The sequence below is a fragment of the Saccostrea echinata genome, unplaced genomic scaffold (assembly GCF_033153115.1).
Source record: "Saccostrea echinata isolate AGI-Se365-2 ecotype Australia unplaced genomic scaffold, CSIRO_AGI_Sech_v1 ptg000054l, whole genome shotgun sequence".
Taxonomy (NCBI): domain Eukaryota; kingdom Metazoa; phylum Mollusca; class Bivalvia; order Ostreida; family Ostreidae; genus Saccostrea; species Saccostrea echinata.
The window spans coordinates 56,720,007-56,741,844 of NW_026889803.1; the positions used below are offsets into that span (position 1 = coordinate 56,720,007).

General features: G+C 32.9%; 1 protein-coding gene across 1 annotated transcript; it reads left to right on the plus strand.

Annotated features, from left to right (window-relative positions):
* Positions 1–32: 32 nt before the first annotated feature.
* On the plus strand, positions 33–14,705 carry LOC133205370 (N-acetylglucosamine-1-phosphodiester alpha-N-acetylglucosaminidase-like). Its single transcript, XM_061341169.1, has 11 exons — positions 33–110; positions 3,441–4,000; positions 4,203–4,296; positions 4,592–4,725; positions 5,817–5,925; positions 6,704–6,832; positions 7,093–7,295; positions 7,496–7,672; positions 8,721–8,843; positions 9,131–9,200; positions 9,437–14,705. Exons 1-11 carry the CDS (start codon positions 46–48, stop codon positions 9,684–9,686), a joined length of 1,914 nt encoding a protein of 637 aa, XP_061197153.1. The 5' UTR covers positions 33–45; the 3' UTR covers positions 9,687–14,705.
* Positions 14,706–21,838: the final 7,133 nt, after the last annotated feature.

Genomic DNA, 21,838 nt, shown 5'->3' on the forward strand with positions numbered 1-21,838 from the left:
AGCTCGTGATATGAGCAAATACTGTGTAGATATGATTGTAACGATATGAATGGTGGCAGCTCGAGTAAACTCCAATGTATCTTAATCTGCAATTTCATCATAAATTTCAGGTAATTACAACTGATAAATCATGAAGTCATCGAATTATTCGTCAGTTGCTGTGACTGACACTTTTTGAAAGGCCTATCTACATAATATATGTAATGCCTATTGATATACTATAAAAAGAGTACTCTTTTTACAAATCAATAGGTAATACATATTTATAAACCAAGACCCAGGCACATCAGGTCTACATCATGTAGAGGATTATTGTAACTGTTTATTTGTTTCTTACGCATATAATGAATATATGAATTGGTTAATTTACTATAGGATTGACTATATAGATTATTTTGTTCATTGAGAAATGAATCTAAATAACGAATTGAACACTGTATGAAAGGCTTTCATAAAAAAGTGTGCGATTCGTTCTTTACATTCATTTTTCGATGAACAAAATAAGTTATATAGTCAATGCTTATAATTCAATTTCAGTGAAGGCATGTTACTTTTCATGTACAGACTCATTACTTAGCTAACTCAAAATATTGTGCATGAAGTTTACATGCCAGCAGCTAGGTAGAAATATATTGATTGGAAAATTACATGATTGAACGGATTCTGGGGAGCAGATCTAAAAGCCTGTAGTACACAAAGCGGGTATAATTTTCTTTTAAAAGTTATAAAAATAAAGAATATCCACCGTTATGTTATATTGCCTCTGTGATAATTTACTAAATTATTGATTACGTAAGTTAGGAAAATCTGCATGTGCAATTTAAAAGCGATTAAATCCAGTGTTTTCCCTAAGAACTGGCTACCAGCCAAATTGACCGCTTCAATTGATAAAAATTGCCGCTTTGAAATAAAAAAATTAAAATTGTTGTAAGGTCCAAAGAGATTTGTCATAAACCTCAACCTAAAGCCTGTTACAATTGATCTCTAACCCTTTACTTTAAAATATATAAAGGGAAAATACTGGATTACAACATAAAGCAGGCAGAACACAGGCCTTTTGATCGCTTAAATCCGACTTTAAAAAATTAGGGTGTATAAAAAAGATAAAGGTATGGAACTCCTTACATAGGGTACCCACATTTGCTAATTTAATACTTTTAATGCTCTGAAGTTTTACTTTCTATTCATATCTATTCATATATAATCAATCTACATTACTACCAAAGTTCATTCCGAAATTCCATGTACTTCCCGAGATATGGTGAAATCAATTCCAAAATTGACCTACTTTTTTTTACTCAACATTAGCTTGGGCCCTGGTTATTCACATGTATACAGACGGTGTTTGAACTGCAGTGAACAGCTGCATAATATTTGCACAATCTTTCAACATTTTAAAGTTGATTTTTTACTCCAGATTGTAAGGTTAAGTCAGTAATGATTCCTTTCGCGAAAAAAAAAATTAGAAAACATTTGCTTCAACAACTTCCCAGCCATGTTGTTTATTAATGTAAAGAGCTATGATTGAACGAAATTTTTCTGGAATGTATAATATACCTTTTGATTTTTTAAAAATTATACCGCTAAAATGTTGGTGGTAACTTAGTAAGACCATATGATCAAATCAGATAAAATTTTGTAGAGACTGAGTGCTAATAAACAAATATTCAGAGAGTATAGAATAAATTCCAGGAGGAATTCATCTCGTCGTTCCCGTGTACAATTAGTGTAACTATTCAGAGGCCCAAGCTAATGTCGAGTAAAAAAATACGGTCAATTTTGGAATATGATTTCAACATATCTCGTATACGGAATACGTTCTATTTCCATTAGTGAACTCTTCAAAATTAGAGGCGAATTTGGTCGTCTGACTTGGACAGCATGGCGTTGCGGATAATACAAAACATGCCAATCTCAATCCAATTTTAAATGTTAAATGTATTTGTCATTCCAATTAAAGAATAGAAGAACTAAAAGACATACGTAAGAGAGCGAGAACCCAAAATTTATCATCCATTAATAAAAAATAGGACATTTCCGAGGCATGTGTATTGTATTTAGATGTACCATACGATAAATAGATAAATACGATCAACAATAGATATAAATTGATATCGTTGTCATTCCTACTCTTGATGTATATAAAGTTTACAACAATAAAATATTTCATTTGCATTTTCTTAGGATTTGTTCATCGACATTCAACATATTGTTTACATGTTTATGTTACGTTTGTCCCAGAAATCCCGCGAGATTTGTACATTTTCCGACTTTTTCACAAAAGAGCGCTCTAAGAAGTATAACTTTTCCATAGTGGAAATAGAACGTATTTCGGAAAGAACTTTGGTAGTAACGTAGATTGTTTATATGTGAATAGTTATGAATAGAAAGTAAAATTTTAGATCATTTGATTTAAAAGTATTTTATTGGCGAATGTGAGTACCCTATGTAAAGAGTTCCATACCTTTATTTTTTTTAACACCTTAATTTTTTAAAGCGATCTAAGGGCCTGTGGGCAGAAACTTACTTGTTTGTTGTCAGTAAGCAAACGGTCAACGGTGATGTGTCGAGTGGTTTAAAAAGAGATATCTTCAGGTAAAAAAAAATCTAGAAATAAACTTGCTTTTAGATACACCTTAATACACGTACAACTTGATTGACAATTAATAACATGGTTAATACCCTGTAGAAAGTTGATGTGCAGACGAAATACATGAGAATGTGAGAGTAACTCTCAAGTCAGGAAAAAGGAAAACTTAGTCTAAGGTCCTTCTTACTTTTTAATTTTTGTAACCTATGTAAAATTTTTTAATTTTTTTTTATTATAGGCAGTTGTTGGCATGGTGATTAGGTATATATCAAAACTCAGTAACCCTTCATGTATAAAAATCAGGAAATGAATTGATCCAGCTTATATGATAGTGGCATTAAATGTATATGATATGCTGAAGGCACTTCTTAGTAAATGGAACAGCTCTGTTAAACAGTCAAAGCCATGGTTACAAAAATGGAATAAAAAAAGAATTAAAAAATACATATGCTTCAAAGATAACTTTCTTTTTTTTCTTCAGCAACAGGATTAAATAATGATGTATGCGTATACTGTTGATGCATATCTAAATGTTTCATGGCTACATGAATCTTTTGCCTTAATCCCAAGTTTAAGTGTACATTAAAAAATCATATTACTTAAAATTTCCACTAAGGCCTAAGAGCTGAATTATTGCATTAATATTGCAGAAGCATTCAAAGAATTGTTAATAATTAGTTTTGTTGAAAAAGAGAAGTGTATTGTATCATAATTTCAAATTCATATTCTGTTATCTTAATTTTCAAGTTCAAATCCTTTTTTCTACATTGAGACAGACCCATGCAAAGCTGTGATCTGAAATGCTTTCAAACTAAATCTGATCACTTTTCTAGTGTCTGAATATTTTCAGTTTTTTTGTAATCTGCACAATTCATCAAAGAAGTCCACAACTATACAGTGATGTCTTAGAGCATACCAATGATTTAAATGAACATTCTGGAACTACAAGCAAAGTTAGACATTCAAATGGCATCAAGCCATTTACAGAGGAACAAAGATATACTGAGATAGATGGACTAGATATATTACAGCCTTACAAATACCACCATGGTCCTAGACATCGAACACATCGCCAAGTAAGAGAGTGCCAAGATATTAAGTATGGAAATGTTACTCATTCCAAAATTCTGTCTCATGGATTTAACAAAAACCTAAGTCTTCCAATTGCTGAAACGAGACATTTGATACATGTAATAAGACAATCTTATTATGTACGGCGAGATGTACTAATGCACTTTTCTGTGATAAACAATCCATTCCAAACTGTGTCTGTCCTTGAGCCAAAGATGGAGCATGGCTGTAAAGAGGGGGAGGGGGTACGAGCCTCTGTACTGGAGTCAGCTAAGCAGGAGGACTGCATTGTGGCAATAAATGCTGGCTTCTTCAACACCACCAGTGGAGCATGCTTAGGTATAAAAGTTCAATCTGTAGACCTCAAGAAGTAAAGTAAAAAAGCATAATGCTTCAAGATTATTTTTGAGAAATGTATACCTGGTACTCACTTACACATGAAAATGCACAAGTATTTTGGCCTACAATTGCATTCATTCACTCATGTACATGAGGAAATCAGCCGATTACTACATGTATAATGTTTTTATTTTCCATTCAGGAAATGTTGTCAGTAATGGGAGAATAGTACAAGACTCTGGGGGAATTCAGAATGCTCACTTTGGAATAACAAAGAATGGATATCTTTACGTAGGGTATGTAATGCCATGTTGAGGTATTAGTTGCTGGAGACAGTTTTGTATGTTAATAGCTTGGAATGTCATTTGACTTTTCTGGTGATAAAAATAATTAAAATATAGCTGGCAAATTTAATATTGAAGAGTTTCAATTGTTCTTTGAGCCAGTACACGTACATGTACATTAACTAATACATGAATTTTAAGCTTGTAACTGTACTTTACTGTATATAGATAAAGTAGATAAATTCCTTAAGTTATAAAGTTATGTCTTAGTGAGGAAAAAGAAAATCAGCTTTATATATATTTGTAGATATCTGTCGGAGATTGATTTAATTACTGAGGATTTTCAACAGTTGGTAGGAGGTGTACTGTGGTTGATTCGAGATGGCAAGTCCTACCTGGATGAAAGCCTTAAAATTGAATGTTCTGACACAGAAGAAACAGGTAAAGAATACTTATTATTATCTTTCAGGATAATACAGTCAATCTGATTGGTTTAGAGCATGTCATGTGCAGGGAGACAATTCATGATGTCTCCCTCACACGCAGGGTGACAAATGTGTTGTCTCCATTCAGATGACAATGAAATAGCACAAGTGAGCATGCAGGGTGACAACTGTGTTGTTTCCTTTTATATTTGATGGAAATAAAATGTCATGAGTGAGATAACTCATATATATAATTGATATATTTATATGCGGGATCGGTTTAAAACAATAAATTCGAACAGTTTCGTCAAAGTTGTCTATATACATATTTTGAAAGAATGGAATCAGAGCAGTGGGTAGGAAAACACAAGGATTGACTGATATTTTCTACTCTAATTTATTAAATTAAAATTCTTCAGGATTTATCAGGTCTGAGTAGGGTTGTCACCCTCAGACACAAGCAACCTGGGGTGACAACTCTACTCAGACCTGATAATTTGTGACGTCTCCCTTCTAAACCGTCCATATTTGTATATTATCAACTGAGTATACAATCTTGCAGAACTTTCATATATACATGATCAAGAAATACACTTTATTTAAATTATGTGCAAATCATTTATATTTATACTTAAGAGAAAGTTCCCCACTTCCTTAAAAAATTGTTTCAAAATTTACCGGTATGCAAACCAATGAATTAATAAATGAAATTCCCCAGTGGTTTTACACCAGATTTGTAGTAATATAATGTTACAGTAATGTTTTGTAGGCTGATACTTCTGGAACATGTACATACAATGTACACATATTTAGGGCTCACAAGGATTTGAGGGTGTTCTATAGTAATCTTTGTGTCAGACATCAGATTTTCTGTTCTTTCACAATAACTTATTCTTGTTTGTTCCTTTTGTGTTAAATTTAGTGCATTGTTTCAACAGACAGTAAAACGTGTTTTGATACCAAGGTTGAGTATGCAAATTCAACTGGTTTGGGAATAGGGGAATGATCGATGTAGATTTTTTTACTTTGTGTCATTATCAAGTTTTAGAAATTGAAAACAGTAAATTGAAGTATTTAGATGTGATTAACATCAGTGAAAAATTTCAGGCACTTTGGAGCATTTTGCCTCAGTAATGTCTGCCAGAACAGTTGTCGGCCATGACAAAGAAGGAAGAGTTATATTTATGCAAGCAGATGGAAAAACTGGAGAAAATGGGTATGAATTTAGTGTTTACTCATTGGAATTTCAAATCAAGAAAATAATTAAAGCAATAATTATATATATCTCATAGTAATAACTTAGAATATTATGCATAAGGTTTTATACTTTTTGATGGCATTTCAGTAAGCACATACTGTAAATGTCTTTAATTCCATGTGTTTAGTATTTCACTATTTTCTATGTAAGCACATTTCGGGTGGTATTAATTTCACAGACAATGAATTTCTCATTAATGAATATTTGTATAATCTTAAAAATGATTCTTAAAACAACGAAATTAATTTATGGTGATTGAATTATAAAATTTATAACCAACTGAAACCAACTTTATATAAGCAGTCACTTTGTTATCCCCTTGCAACCAAGTTGGAAGGGATATAGTAATTAAGTAATGTGCTTGTGTGTTTTTGGGTGAGTGAGTGTGTGCACACCAGAAGTTATGCCAGCAATAATTTATACATGTATTGGGATCAAGTGTTCATTGCAAGGGGATGCTCCGCTTTGCAGTGCCGTTGTTAACCATTTGTATCCAAATGATTTTTAATGGCTATATAATTATTTTACTATTTTGGAAAAGGAAAACAGGGTTTTAAAGTATGGCACATATTTAATATGTGAATTCTACAATGATGAATTAATGTTCAGAAAATTCTTTTATAGCAAACATAGTGAAATTAAAACCAATGCAAAGTATTTCACTTTTATAATACACTGTCCATTGTGACATACTGTGATACATAGGAAAAGATTTACAGTTATTCTATGTCTTTAGATTAGACCTGAGAGAATTCATTGAGGTGATGCTAGAGTATGGTATTATCAATGCAATCAACTTGGATGGAGGAGGGTCTGCAACATACACTGTGAATGGGACTCTTGTAAACTATCCGTCAGACCAGTGGTATACACAATTGTTCTATTTCTTTTGCTCTCTACTGTAATATAAAAAAGTCATGATTTAACGTTTGAAGCAGCTAAAGAACCAGGACATTCTTAATTGATATGAATATCTCTGAAAATAAATGCATGAAGTTCAGTTTTCAAACATTGCCTATAAGAATAACATTTAAGGTGATAGGAACAAACAATACAAGAAATGTTTTTTGTAACATAAGGGCTTGTTTTGTAACAGTCATTGTTAAAGATATTTAATCACTGCAGCACAGAGGACAAGAAATTCAACTGTGCTAGAAATGTGTCCACTGTTCTTTGTGCTCATCTACCAAGATGTCCAGAGGTCAACTGTTCAGGTCATGGAGCATGTGTACTAGGGACCTGTCTTTGTGATAAATACTGGACAGGAAGTAAATGTGATCAGCTGTTTTGTTTAGTAAACTGTAGTGGGCATGGAAAATGCACACAAGGTAAGAAAATACATTGTATAATTGCACGTACATGTATAATTACCTGAATGAACATCAAAATTTATTTTAAGTGATGCACATATAACAAACTTTGTTTATCCTATATATAAAGTTATTAATGATAAATGTAAATCACACTGACAATTCTGCCAGTACATCTGAAGTCATACAGTACATGTAACCTTACTACATTTTCTTAGATGGCTGTTCCTGCAGTGCAGGTTGGCATGGTGATACATGTAACAGCACATGCCCACATGGGCAATATGGGGTTGGTTGTGAGTTCAGGTGTACCTGCCTGAATGGTGGTGATTGTGACAGAGTGAGTGGAGCCTGCCACTGTCAGTCCGGTTACACAGGGACTTTCTGTCAGGACTGTAAGAATCATATAGTCTACGTTATTAATATGTGATACATTTATCACATCCATGTTGATCTTAGAAGAGCTTAGACACAGTTGCATTGCTATTTTGTTTTCAATTTCTATTTTTATTCAAAAAATAACTTCAGTTTAATGAATTGAACTTACATGAAATCTTTAAAAATTTGATGAGAACAACATTCTTCATAAAATCACGTCAAACATTTGTGTTTATAAACATTGGCAAGGGCTCTATTATAATTAATGTTTACTTTTCACCAGGTGTGTTCAATTTTTTTACTTTATAAAAATTACTGAGCACCAACTGACAATACTGGTAAATTGGTTTCCAACTCTGAATTTCCTGGATTATAGTTTTAATGCTTTTCATAAGTACGTAAAAAATTTTTCACTTTTCTCAAATATTAAGGATTGAGTTTACTGGTGGAAGTGCAAGGATGTGTATCAATCAATTGTGTCCCAAAATTCGTGGTTTTAATAATGTCCAGATAAAAGAAGTTTCTAAACACGCTTTTATAATATTTTGGTGCAAGATGCTTTAGCAACATAATTATGTCGTGATATAATGAAAATTCTAGAATTTCAAATCTACATTATATGTATGTCCAAGCCCCTTTAATTTCAAACCAAAGGTCAAGGCTATGGTTAATACTGTTCACATATAAGTGATCCTTTTATTAAAATATCTTTTTAATTTAATTTACTTCACTATGGTTGAAAGAAGATGCCTACAGATTTTAAGGTTTTGAGGATAAAGATTAATCTCAAAATTACTTATTCATAAGTGCATTAAATGTGATGCAAATGTTCATATTCATTACAAAAGCTAACTTGCTTCATGTTCAAGGATAAAAGATCAATATTATAAGTGTAAGCATATTGAGCTCTGAATGACTCTGATAGTATTTCTAATTGGTTCCATTTATAGCATATTTTACTGGGCATATTTATCACATCAAGTGACAATCTGGTTATTTATTCTAATCTTTATTTCTTTATCCGAAGAAAAAAAAAATTATAAACACTTGATTAACTTTATTTAGTGTGTCCATATGGTTACCATGGCAACTCTTGTAAGGCCCAATGTCTCTGTGACGATGGCTGTCCTTGTCATCCAACCACAGGAAGCTGTAACTTCTCTGATTTAAACTCCGACATTCAAAGAGGTATCTGTATTATCTCAAAGGGAATTCTAGTGATGATGAGATTAGAAAAGCAACAATTTGAAGGGTTCAAAAAGATTTAAATATATCACACTGTATATGCATTCCTACCTTTTTAATGATAACCTTATTTACCAATTAATAAGGTAAATAATACTTGATTGCATTAGGAGAAATGAATGTTAACTTATAAGTGATATGACTTAAACCGAGTTCATTGTTTGTGTGTACATGTACAAGCCTGAGAGTAAGTTTACACTGAACAGATGCTATGTACTTTAATTCTACAGCTTGTGTGTGTTTTTCTCAGAAGAAAATCAAAGCAGAGCATCTAGTCCCAGACCAGTCCAGTGTCTACAGGTCTGACTTGTCCTAATCAATAAAACAGAAATTATGTAATCAATAAATCAATCAGAAATTAATCTAATCAGTAAAAAAAAATCAGACTTAATCAATATAAATCAATCAGAATTTAATCCAATGGTTACCAGACATTTCTGACCTCATTTTCTTAAACATTTACAGCAATTCTTTGTAATATTTACATAATATGCGTTTAAATGTTTCAGCATTCTACAAGTTTTCCTCTGTTTCAGATCCTGTCTATTAGCTTTAATTATAATCAGCATCTTGGCAATTCTCAGTTTGATGGTGAACATAGTTTTAGCATACAAAGTATACACAAAGAAAAAGCACAAAAGTCCACGACATAAGAAGGCAGTTTTAACAAACTCCAAACAGCTGTACAGGTTTCCAAGCTCGGACACGGACGGAGATCTCTCCTCCTTTAGTGATTGTCCCATGGAGCAAACCAGCTTTATCAGGAAACAAAAAGGATACTCATGAAGAACATAACAATAATTTATATACGTCTTCCATGAAAATATTTTGGAGCAAACCAGCTCGGTCAAAAAACTGTACAAGTACTTTAGCATCTTCAAAGGTTAGGATAAAGGCAATACATTGTATATCATAATCATTGAATTTTTTTTTTCAAGTAAAAATCAATACATGTATATAAATAACATTTAGGAATTACAGAACAACTGATGAACTATACAGTAGATTATGAATGAGTGGTGTTATTATAATGATTACATAGATGCATTTTTTTTTCATTTTCAACATGAAACATACTGTTAAGCATATATTGATAGGAAAAAATCGAATTTTTAGACTTTGACACGAAATCATTTGATGGCTGGCTCTTTGAGCAAATATGGGACCAAAACAGGGATCAAAGTTTTAGAAGGAAAAAAAACCAAAAAACAAAATCACAGGAGGGACACAGAAATATTTATTTGCAATATTTCATATGTAGTGTAGATTCATTTTTTTTAATTATTTTTTTTAGAAGTCGTGGCCCTTATAGGATTATTGTGAGGACACAATAGGAATTGAAGTTGAAATATTACATAGTAATATGCAAGAAAAATTCTTCCCCTTAAGAGTATTTTGCATTCCCATGTTATGTAGATTTCTTCTGTTCTGTGCCCTGGAACCAGGAAGGGGACACAACAGAATTAAGAACAAAGTTTTCCACTAATTAAAATGCATGTGTTCACATGAACACAAATTACAATTAGTAAACTTGACATGAAGCATCAATATACTGTAAAAAACCATTGTTGAAATTAGTGGATTTATTTTCGTCTGGAAGAGATTGTAATCACAGGTGAGTGTTGTGGTCCATGGACCTCTTTTTTTCTGGAACTCTGTAAGGTTATTTTTTGCAGCACTATAACTCTTTTTTATAGCCTTTTTTTTAAGGTCACCTGAGTCACTCAGGTGACCTATTGCTATCACTTTTCATCCGTCGTCGTCCGTCGTTCGTCGGTCATAAACTTTTGAACATTTTCAGCTTCTTCTCTGGAACCAGCAAACCAATTTCAACCAATTTTGGCATATAGCATCTATGGGTGAAGGGGAACAAAAATTGTGAAATTCGTGGCCCCTGCCCCCCTGGGGCCTGAGGGGTGGGGCCAAAACCATCAAAATTAATGCAATCTTTAAAAATCTTCTTCTTTACTCCTGGACATCAAGCAGTCAAACTGTTGGCATGATTGTAATAAGCATTGAGCCCTCCACCAAAATTGTGAAATTCATGGCCCCAGGGTCAGGGGTTCTGGTGCTAGGGCGGGGCTATACAGATCATATAGTGAAAGTGCATTATTTCTTTGAAAATCTTCTTCTCTACTCCTGGGTATTATTTAAACAAATTGAATACATAGTTATGATAAGCTAGAGTGACTCTACCAAAATTGTGAAATTCATGACCCCAGGGTCAGGGGTTCTGGTGCTAGGGCGGAGTATATAGATCATATAGTGAAAGTGCATTATTTCTTTGAAAATCTTCTTCTCTACTTCTGGGTATTATTTAAACAAATTGAATACATAGTTATGATGAGCAAGAGTGACTCTACCAAAATTGTGAAATTCATAGCCCCAGGGTCAGGGGTTCTGGTGCTAGGGCGGGGCTATATAAATCATGTAGTGAAAGTGCATTATTTCTTTGAAAATCTTCTTCTCTACTCCTGGGTATTATTGAAACAAATTGAATATATAGTTATGATAAGCAAGAGTGACTCTACCAAAATTGTGAAATTCATGACCCTAGGGTCAGGGGTTCTGGTGCTAGGGCGGGGTATATAGATCATATAGTGAAAGTGCATTATTTCTTTGAAAATCTTCTTCTCTACTCCTGGGTATTATTTAAACAAATTGAATACATAGTTATGATGAGCAAGAGTGACTCTACCAAAATTGTGAAATTCATAGCCCAAGGGTCAGGGGTTCTGGTGCTAGGGCGGGGCTACATGTATATAGATCATATAGTGAAAGTGCATTAACTCTTTTAAAATCTTCTTCTCTGCTCCTGGGTATTAAATAAACTAACCAAGTATATAGTTATGATAAGCAAGAGTGCCTCTTCCAAAATTGTGAATTTCATGGCCCCAGGGTCAGGGGTTCTGGTGTTAGGGCGGGGCTCTATTGATTATATAGTGAAAATGCATTTATTCTTTGGTATTCCTGGGTATTATTTAAACAAATTAAATACATAGTTAAGAGTGACTCTACCAAAATTGTGAAATTCATAGTCCCAGGGTCAGGGGTTCTGATGCTAGGGTGGGGCTATATAGATCATATAGTGAAAGTGCATTATTTCTTTGAAAATCTTCTTCTCTACTCCTGGGTATTATTTAAACAAATGCATAGTTATGATAAGCAAGGATGCCTATTCCAAAATTGTGAATTTCATGATCCCTGGATCAGAGGTTCTGAAGTTAGGGCGGGGCTCTATTTATTATAGAGTGAAAATGCATTAATGCTTTAAAAATCTTCTCTGCACCTGGGCATATCAGAGGAAAAAAGAGTAAAAGAAGTTTTAATAAGGAAGGGTATTTTTACCAGATTTTTGAACATCAGGACCATTTGGTCATTGACAAGTGTTCTGGTCCAGGCCAGGCCTCTATTAATTTGTATTCTACTGAGAGGAGTTATTCCCCTTTGCCATTTACTTGTGATAATTAATCACTGTAAATAATGTACTTGAAAGGTTAATAGAATAAGAGAATTATGCAAGAATTTTTATTGTATAATACAAAAAGTACTTTCATAATTTTAATGATCAGGTAGACTTGTAAATAATAGATAAATAAAAATGAGACAAAAATAACTTGTCTTAATAAATGATCATCAAAGACCAAGAAAGGCCAATGTAAGAGATTTCAACAAGGAATTAAAAGAGTACAGAAGCACTGATAGTTTGTTTAAGAGTGATTAAATGGGGAACAGATTAGAACCTAATTTATGAACTGTTAATGAATACTAGACTAGTAATATTATTGATCCTGATCACCCTATTTTTCTTGCTTTTGGGAAACAAAGCTTCACCTTTCAGTTCATTTTATACTCTATGGATCCTCTAAATTGTTGTATTATACTCAGGTGACCGTTAAGGCCCTTGGGCCTCTTGTTTTAGATACATGTATGTTCAATGATATTTCTACATGGTGTGATATTACAGTGATTATTCTGTTATAATTTTTAATCCTTATTACAAAAGTTGTCTTCCACTGTTAACAGTGAATTTCTTTTTTCTGAGACACTCAGGAAACCTGTGTGTGATGAGATAGGACAGGAGGTTAAGAATGCTGTTTTGCCAACTGTAAAAAAGTTTTTATTCAACACTTATGTATTTTATTTTATAAACATGGTAATTTGTATTACTTTGTGTCCTTCTTGTCTGCTTTTGTTCCATTACAGTTCATTATGATTTCCTTTAACTGTATTAATTTTTGGTGTATGGATATGAGTATTAAATAAATGTTTGGTGTGAGGATGATTCTTTTATTGTCCATAGGAAAGGGAATCTGATTACATGAACTTGATTTTACTTTGTTGTACTGCTTAAAGCTGAACACGCTTCGTAAAAAGAATCTGTCCGCCATATTCGATAGGACTTTCGCTATATCTGAGAGCCCCTATATATAGAGCCGCTCACTTGGTCACTGTTTAGTGTAATCAATTGTCACCGGTGTAGACGGACATATGTTATACAGCACTTAGTAGCGACGAAAATAACTGTGTGCATAGCGACGAAAATAACTGTGTGCTTCTTCTAATGCAGGAGAGTAAGATACCAAAGAGATTTACAACAGTTGCACGGGTCAGTGCAGTATACAAACAAACACAAATATACGTAACTGCAATATAACTGCAATAAAATGTAAACAAAAGTAATGCAAGATAACCAGCACGAACACGGGTCGCCATTCCACGTCGATACCCGTGATAATAAAGCAGTCAGGAGTATACCTTGGTGCTGTTATCTTAGATAGTAATATCGTAAATGGCGTATGCTTATTTACGAGTCGTGTTCAGCTTTAAGGTTAATAACTTATGGAGTAATCAGTGATTTACATGTATATATTTGTACGTTTATTATCCTGTGCTTCCTTTATTGACTGCTCAATATCATGGTTTTTAGGTGACTTTTTAAACTTGTGAATTTTTGGTATGATGGAATGTTATTTTAGTCTTAAATAGATGCAGTAAGTTAACAACTTTGCAAGTAACCCTATATGGTTTATTTGACTTTTTTTCTTTATCATTACTAAACATTGGGCAGACAAAAGATTTACTAATTTGGGTTACCTCCATATGCATATATTTCCATTTCTATTTGTTTTCTCTGTGATAACTCTGAAAGTTAGTTGAGTTGATTTCTTGATCATTCTACCGTAATGTAAATTTCGCCAAGCGAAAGGTCAGGAGCTAAGAAGGCCTAATATGCATGTAATTCTTGTGCGGCTGTCTTTGTGTTTGACATCAGTGGGCGGGAACTATTGAAATTGACATGTGAGGCCTCATGTAATTTAAATCTATTAGTCTACATTTTTAAAGTCTAAATTTACAATTTTATTTCACAATGAAATGGAAATATAAGGAATCAGTGTCTAGTTAGTGGTGTATGCCAGGGACATCAAGGATAGTTGGAAACGTGGAATAATTTGCATAACGGGCAAAGCCCGTTATGCATAAATTATCCCACGTTTATAACTATCGTTGATGCCCTGGCATATTCTACTAACTAGACAGTGATTCCTTAAGTAACTGCTTGTCTCTCATGACAATATTTCTACATGTGTAGTCCAATGCTGAGTTTTTTCATTCATGTTTTTTTTTTAAGTTTTGCCTGTACTTATGAGGGTACCCGGTATTTATGCAGATGTTTTAAGGTTTGAACAAATAGTTAAGTTTTTTTGTTTTGATGAAAGAAAAAAATTATGTTTTGTTAAATTGTCTGTTATCTAGCTGTCTATCGATCTGTGTTGCCTAGTAAACAATTCTTTCAAATCCGTACTACGTCAGTTTTTGTTTCATTTTTTCTTACGGTAAATGCTACTTTTTTGCCCCTTGTTCCCACTTTGCAGAAAGATGTTAGCAAAACATATTCATTAATGGAATATTTCATGGAATGATTATATTCATCTTATGGAATGATTATATTCATATTAATGGAATGATTCAGTATCTTATTAAAATAAGAAACATTCTAAGAGTAAGTATAGATTAATGTTGTTTGGACAAAAATAGGATAAAATTTTGTGTATACGTATGTGCAGAAAAAAAGTTGTTGATTTTCTTTCTGATTATTGCAGTGGTTTTTTTTTCCTTTAATCTTGTCATGAGTAGGTTATATACCTAACAGTTATTATTAAAGGTGTTTGTAATTTCTTTCAAAAAATAAACACTTCAAGCAATTAGGAATACACAATTGGTGGAGGGGGGGGGGGGTGTAAACATTATGGTTTGAAATAATCGACTGCTTTTAGTGTATAACCTTACCACAATTGGACATGATTTAACAAGTTGGAAGTAGTCTAAAGTTTGAATTTTTTAATAATTCTAAGCTCAAAATTATCAGTGAAGTTGGACAAAGACAAAGAAGTCTGGGCCTTAGATGATGTAAGAGCAATCAATTTCAAAGATAACAAGCTTTGTGAAATTTATTTACATAAATTAAGGACACAAGTAAAAAACGAAGAAATAAAAAAAAGATGAAACAATAAGTTTGGCATCAAAAAATGTATTAAAAAAATAAATAAATAAAAAACAAACAAACAGCATAGTAATACATGTAATAAAAACATTAAAATTTACAAATATTTCAATATGCAAGTAAGAGAAATTAATGTTTCTGTTATTTTTCTTCAACATCCATATACCACAGTCTACTGTTTACATCTTTAAACTGAAAAAAAATGCCCTGATTCTCTCGGAGAGAATATTTAATGCATCTATTGTATTCAGTCAAATATGTCACCTACATATGCTGCAAGTCATCATTTTTTCTTGAGAGGTTAATTCTATATAGGTCTTCTCTTTTACACACAATCAAGACATTTAACAAGAATATTTACCATTTTTTGACATGTTTATGTACATATGCCTTTATATATATATATATATATATATATATATATATATATATATATATATATATATATATACAAACTGCAGTACAATTGTTAAAATTGACTCACTGGTCTACTGACGCACTGAAATATAGGTTAACTGATGGCTTATATACAAACGTCCGGTAATGAAATGTGTGTCATGAGTGAATTGATGCATATATCAGATTTCCTGTGATATAATTGAATTGTGTGATTTTCCACATTTTAAAGATTTTGAGTTCTTTAATTATAGGAATCTGTCCCAGTTTGCTTGAACTGAAAGAAATTTATGTATGGATTCTGTGTAATTCAATTTTCTCTCTGTTTTAATTATTCAATCATATCATATGCAAATACACTGGAAGAAAACTGTGCAAACTCTAAAGTGCAGGTCTCTTAAATTTTGACACTGCCTATTTCATTTAGTGCAATTCAACCAACAACTTGTAACAGGATTTAGGTATTGTGAAAAAGAAAACTCCGAATCTGAAGTGCCCTGAAAATATACAGCATTAAATAATTTGGGTACAGTCCATTACACAGTACTGCATTAAAATGAACAAACTCTTTTCATTCCTCCTTTTTAATTACACTTTCAACACTGTTACAACAAAATTTAAATTATATTACTATGACGACAATGTCTTATAATAATCCCAATGTCAGGCCCATGAGGGCTAACCAACGGATAAGGGGGATGTTTTGTTGTCCATAATAAAAAAAGTAAAGGAATGTGTGAGGAACACCAATCTCTTAAATGGAACACATAACGAGTGTTCATGCGGTGTTCTTGAATATTGGGAACTTATATATAACACCTATATTTTATGAATATATACTCATATTACGGAGAGAAGTACCAGCATTAAAGACAAAGGGGGTAGATTTTTATGAATTTTCCCCAATCAGACACGCATGACAGAAGAATTTGCGACAGGTAGTTGTACATTTTTATCAATAGGCACTTAAAAGACAAACAAAACCACAGACAGGTGTAGTTTAAAAGAGAAAAAAGTTCTTTTTTCCATATAATTATGTTACCTTTGCTTTCTCTAATATAACGTATAGTTGTATATACGAAGATTTAGAGTTCCAGAAAAATAAATCTACCCGAAACCAAAAAAAAAAAAAAAAAAAAAAAAAAAAAAAAATCAGTATATAGGAAAAAGATCCAGCTGCAGATTGTCAAAATAATAATAAGAATCGTCAGGTAGAATAGAAAAACATGATCCTCAACCCGTAAGTGTAGAGACATGCAAAATTTGAGAATCTCTCTCTCTCTCTCTCTCGCTCTCTCTCTCAATTGAGTAAAGGGGGAGGGGCATGGGGTTGCATTCCGCCAATTTTAAAAAAAACCTTTGAACAGAAAGCTAACGTTTGTGTACGTTTGTATACAAACGATGTTCAGGATTATCCGGAACTCTTACCAATAAACAAAATTTGGCACAAATAATCGTATTTCATTATCCTTGTGCGGCTATCAAATTTTTTATCGTCAATAAAACAAAATGGATTACTCATTGAAATGAAGTTCATTTTTATCAATCCGAACATCCTTTTTCCGTCAAGTCCAAATAAAAACCTCCGAGGACTTTTCACCATTTGACGGAAAAGACTGAGTACTTTTAAAATGCTCCTATTGTTTCTTTATACATACAGTGGTTACGTCACAACAATGACCTCTATGACGTCACTACACAAAGATCTTAAAACGTCACAATAGACCATAGCAACTTTGTTTAGGAAAGTTTGCAAGAAAATCGGCAAAATGTTGGAAAGCGTAAGAAAGACGATGGTAAGTTACATGCTTTTCTAATACATGTATACCTTGTATCTGCATATAACCCTCCTGATCTCAAAATAGTTTTACAAAGTTGCTGTTGGGTGTTTATCGTCTCAATTATACTGTTTTCAACGTGAGCCAGTCTAATCACATTTTGACATAGATCTAAGAAAATGTTTTTTATTCCCTTAATGATAAATCAATCTACTCTCCTACAAAAAGTTGTGAAGAGTAGTGCAAGTTTGTCCAAAAATTTGTCGGAAAATATTGTGATGGGACATATTTATCGGGGAATTTCTGTACCATACTTTGTAATCAAGATATACCAAGATGAAATTCATTTATGATGACAGTGCGTTACATAATCCATTCAGTTTATAAGATATCGTATTTCTGTCTTTTTAAGTTTACAAAGAAATACAATATTTTAAAAATTGCTGATATTAGCAGCATTATGTTTGAAGAAGATGGGTGAACAAGGCGTGCAGAATGCCTATAGCTTCAGATATTAAAAAATCATATTCAATTTGTTAATGAAGTATTAAATTTAAAGTAAAGTTCTCATTATTGAAATTTATGAAATTATGATTGAAACAAAGCTTTTATGAGAAAAAAATCTCGGAAAAAATATAAAAAATATTAAAAATATTAAAAATATAAAAAATATAAAAAATATTAAAAAATAAAATGGTATTCGTGGGATTCGAATCCCTTGACTTAATGGATTTCAAGTATTTCTCGGAAAGATGCGAATGCTTTGTCATAAAAGTGTACTTTTAAGGTATAGTGGGTCTTTGCTACATGTTTTTGTAAACTAAAAAATGTATATTTTTATGCAAACTTTTAGGATTAACTTTCAAAAAAAATGGAGCAAAGACCCACTTATATCGAAAAATTTTGTTAAAGTATGAGAAAATGATCCTTTTTGTCCCCTGTAGTGTGTGTATGCTATTTCGTAGGCAAATAATTTCAGTCTTTGTGAGATTTTTGTAAATTGTAGAGATTTTACATAAAGTATACTTTAATGTTAGATGAAATATCAAAGAAAATTTCGATATAATTGAGATTTTATTTTCCACTTCATGTTTGTCGCACTATAGGCACTTCGCCCAACTTGTTCACCCATTTTCTTTTAAAACATATTAAGACAGGTGTAAAAAGAACACACAATACACCAAAGGCATCATCTTGAAACTGACTTTTGGTTTGACAAAAAAAACAAAAAAAACAACAACAAAAAACCGCCCGCTTTAGCACCTCGCAAATAATGCATCACAAAAGAGCCCGCAGAAGTGCGATGGCTTGGGGGGGGGGGGGGGGCTTGACTGATTCCTGGAAGTCTCTGATCTGGGTACCTGCATTTTCGGCATTTTCAGACATTATCATTATTATCTAAACACTCACTAGCTGCACCCTGTAAATCAACCAGAAAATCAACAGTGTTTATATGTGAGACCCGGTTCATCTCTCCCCCCCTCTTTAGAGCTCACTTGAGATGAAAGCTCACATAAGCTTATTCTGATCATACTTTGTCCGCCATCTGTCTATATAGCTTGTTCGTCCGTCTGTAAACCTTTTTTTTTTTTACTTTTTCTCTAGAAGAACTGAACCAATGTTTAGGGTAGATCTATGTTTTTAAAAACATTTGAAGAACCACTGCCCCCTCCAAATAAAATTAAACGTGTGAAGACTCAAAGAAAAACAACTAAAGAACAGCGGGACCAAAAACTAGTTACATTTGCGTGCTGAGTATATGAAAGCATCCACAGGTAGTGTGTAGATTCAAGTTTAAATCAGTCTCTTCTGTCTCTCACAATAGAAGATCAAGATTCTACATGGAACACAATTTTCAAAATCTTCTCAAGAACAACAGGACCAGGGTATGCCTTATTTAAAATTCTAATTTTAATTTATCAATATTTTCAACACCCATTGTAGATTGTGAAAAGTGCTGCGTTCCTCTATCGATTATACTAGTACTATTTCATTGTTAAAATCATATTTGTATGGCTGCATGCTGACTTTTTTGCTGGTCGACTGCATTTAATATAGAATTAATTCATTTTCATGATTTCACCAGGATTTCAGCACTTTTTAAAAAGCTTACTATTTCTAGAGTTTATGTGTAAACGTTTACTTTGATCCATTGAGTGTATGTCCTTACACTAGAACGATTTATTAAGACTCTTACATTACCCTCCAATGTATTGCATACAGATACATGCGCGACAGTATAAGTTAACTAGCAAATGTACGGAAAATATATGAATAAAGTCATAAAAAAGACAATTGCATCCAAGTTAATGACCTCTTAAATAACTGCAAATTATATTTTATTTAATCATAAAATAATTTGCTCGTTGTGAAAATATTTACTTGATCCGCCTCTCACTGCATACAATCAAGTTTTACGAAATGACGTCATATCGACAAGTGCATGGCGATCATAACATGCTATGTAGGGTTTAACCACCGACAAAACATCATGTTATAGTAAGTTTTAATTTAGTTTAATTTTCTTGTAGTCTTAACTGTGCTACAATTTGTAAAGAGGGGAAAACTGTTTAAAAGTTTCTTTTGAGAAACAGCAAGATGACTAAGGTGAGCGATATGGCCCATATATAGGCATTGTCATTTCGTTTAGTGGGACGCGTCGATCTGTTCCACGCCCATCACATCCATTGTACCTAACATAAAAATAATAATAACTGTTACGTCACGTTTACTATGACCTCACCATATAAGACGTCATAAAACGTCACAATACTCGGTAGCAACTTTGTTTCGGAAAGTTAACTATAAAGTTCATCAAAATGCTGGACAGAATTAGAGGAAGCCTGGTAAGAAAATCTTTTCTGCGTGCAGTATGCACATGACACATGTAAGCAAGGTTGCAGACGATAAATTTTATTGTTTTATAATTTATTTTTTTCCCGCAAGCGATTTTGTTATTGTTGTTGTAGGAAGGGGGGGGGGTTACTGGAAATTACCATGCATGTTTGAAAAATCTTTATATTTACTAGTAAGTCAGCAATTTCGGAGAGGGGGAGGGCTAACATAAAATGCTGACAAGCAAAATAACTGACAAAACCATTGATGAGGTACAACTGTAAATTAGCTGCGTTTTTTTTATTGCAAAGTATATGCTGGCAAAATTATTGAGGGGATCCCCATCCACCCCTAGGTTCCTAGGGGCCTACATGCTTATCTCTCCTCTAACTGCGACAGTCGGATGTGATAGGCAAGCTTCAAATTGTGACAGCGATTTAGTCACGAGAGTAGATCGTTTTTATTTATCTTAATTATGAGGTGATATACCCTAACCTATCTTCATTATGATTACATATATATGTACAAACATGTGTATCTTAATTGTGAGATGATTACATATAGCTATCTTTAATGTACAGTGGTTTTTATGCATGAGTGTCTAATAGCACTAATCCTTAAGCGAGCACTAAACTCTTACGTAGACAAAAAAGGGTCTTTTTAGCTCACCAGAGGCAATTTCAGTCAACTTTTGCCTGAACCATCGTTGAGTGATGGGAATTTTAAGTTTATTCCCATAAAGGGTTACATCTAACCATAAGGGGAGATCATTAAGAAATAGTGAATGTTGGATGGTCTTTTAAAAATCAAGAACCACTGAACCATTCAAGACAAAGGTCAAAGCTTTTTAATGAGTGAACTTTCAAGTTTCTAGTATTGGTTATATCAATATACCAAATTACCCATGATTTCTTGTCATGTCCCAGACGTAAAGGGGAGCTATAAAAATGGGTCAAACTTTGACCTAGGAATACATTGTATATAGGAAAACTCTTTAAAACATTCTTTTCAAGAAAAGAAATGTTAAAGTTAGTCTTTTAAAATTATTTGTTCACACCATGGTCCTAGCGACTAGGATGGGTCAAACTGGGAGGAGGTCAAAGGTTTACATTATTAAAGACGGTCATATATGTCAAAATCCCCATGCAATGTAGGTTTAAGTTTGTTCAAGACACGTTTGGCTAATATTTTTTTTTGGGGGGGGGAGGGGGGGTCAAGTTGATCTGATCAAAAAAAAAAAAAGGATCACAATTACATGTATAGTTGCTATATCCGAAGAACAATTTAATGACGATTCAATTTTTCCAAATCTTGACCTTTCAAATTTGAGTTAAGAAATGGGGTCAAATGGTCACAATATGTGGTAAAATTTTACCAAGGGATAAAGCAAAATGTTGTCCAAAAATACAAGAAGTTTATCGTAT

What these genes read in the sequence shown, in the direction of transcription:
- LOC133205370 (XM_061341169.1), top strand. Translation starts at nt 46, where the DNA reads ATGAATGGTGGCAGCTCGAGTAAACTCCAATGTATCTTAATCTGCAAT. An exon ending in TTCTGACACAGAAGAAACAG is followed by an intron (nt 4,726 to 5,816) that starts GTAAAGAATACT and finishes GAAAAATTTCAG; the next exon opens with GCACTTTGGAGCATTTTGCC. An exon ending in AGGGACTTTCTGTCAGGACT is followed by an intron (nt 7,673 to 8,720) that starts GTAAGAATCATA and finishes AACTTTATTTAG; the next exon opens with TGTGTCCATATGGTTACCAT.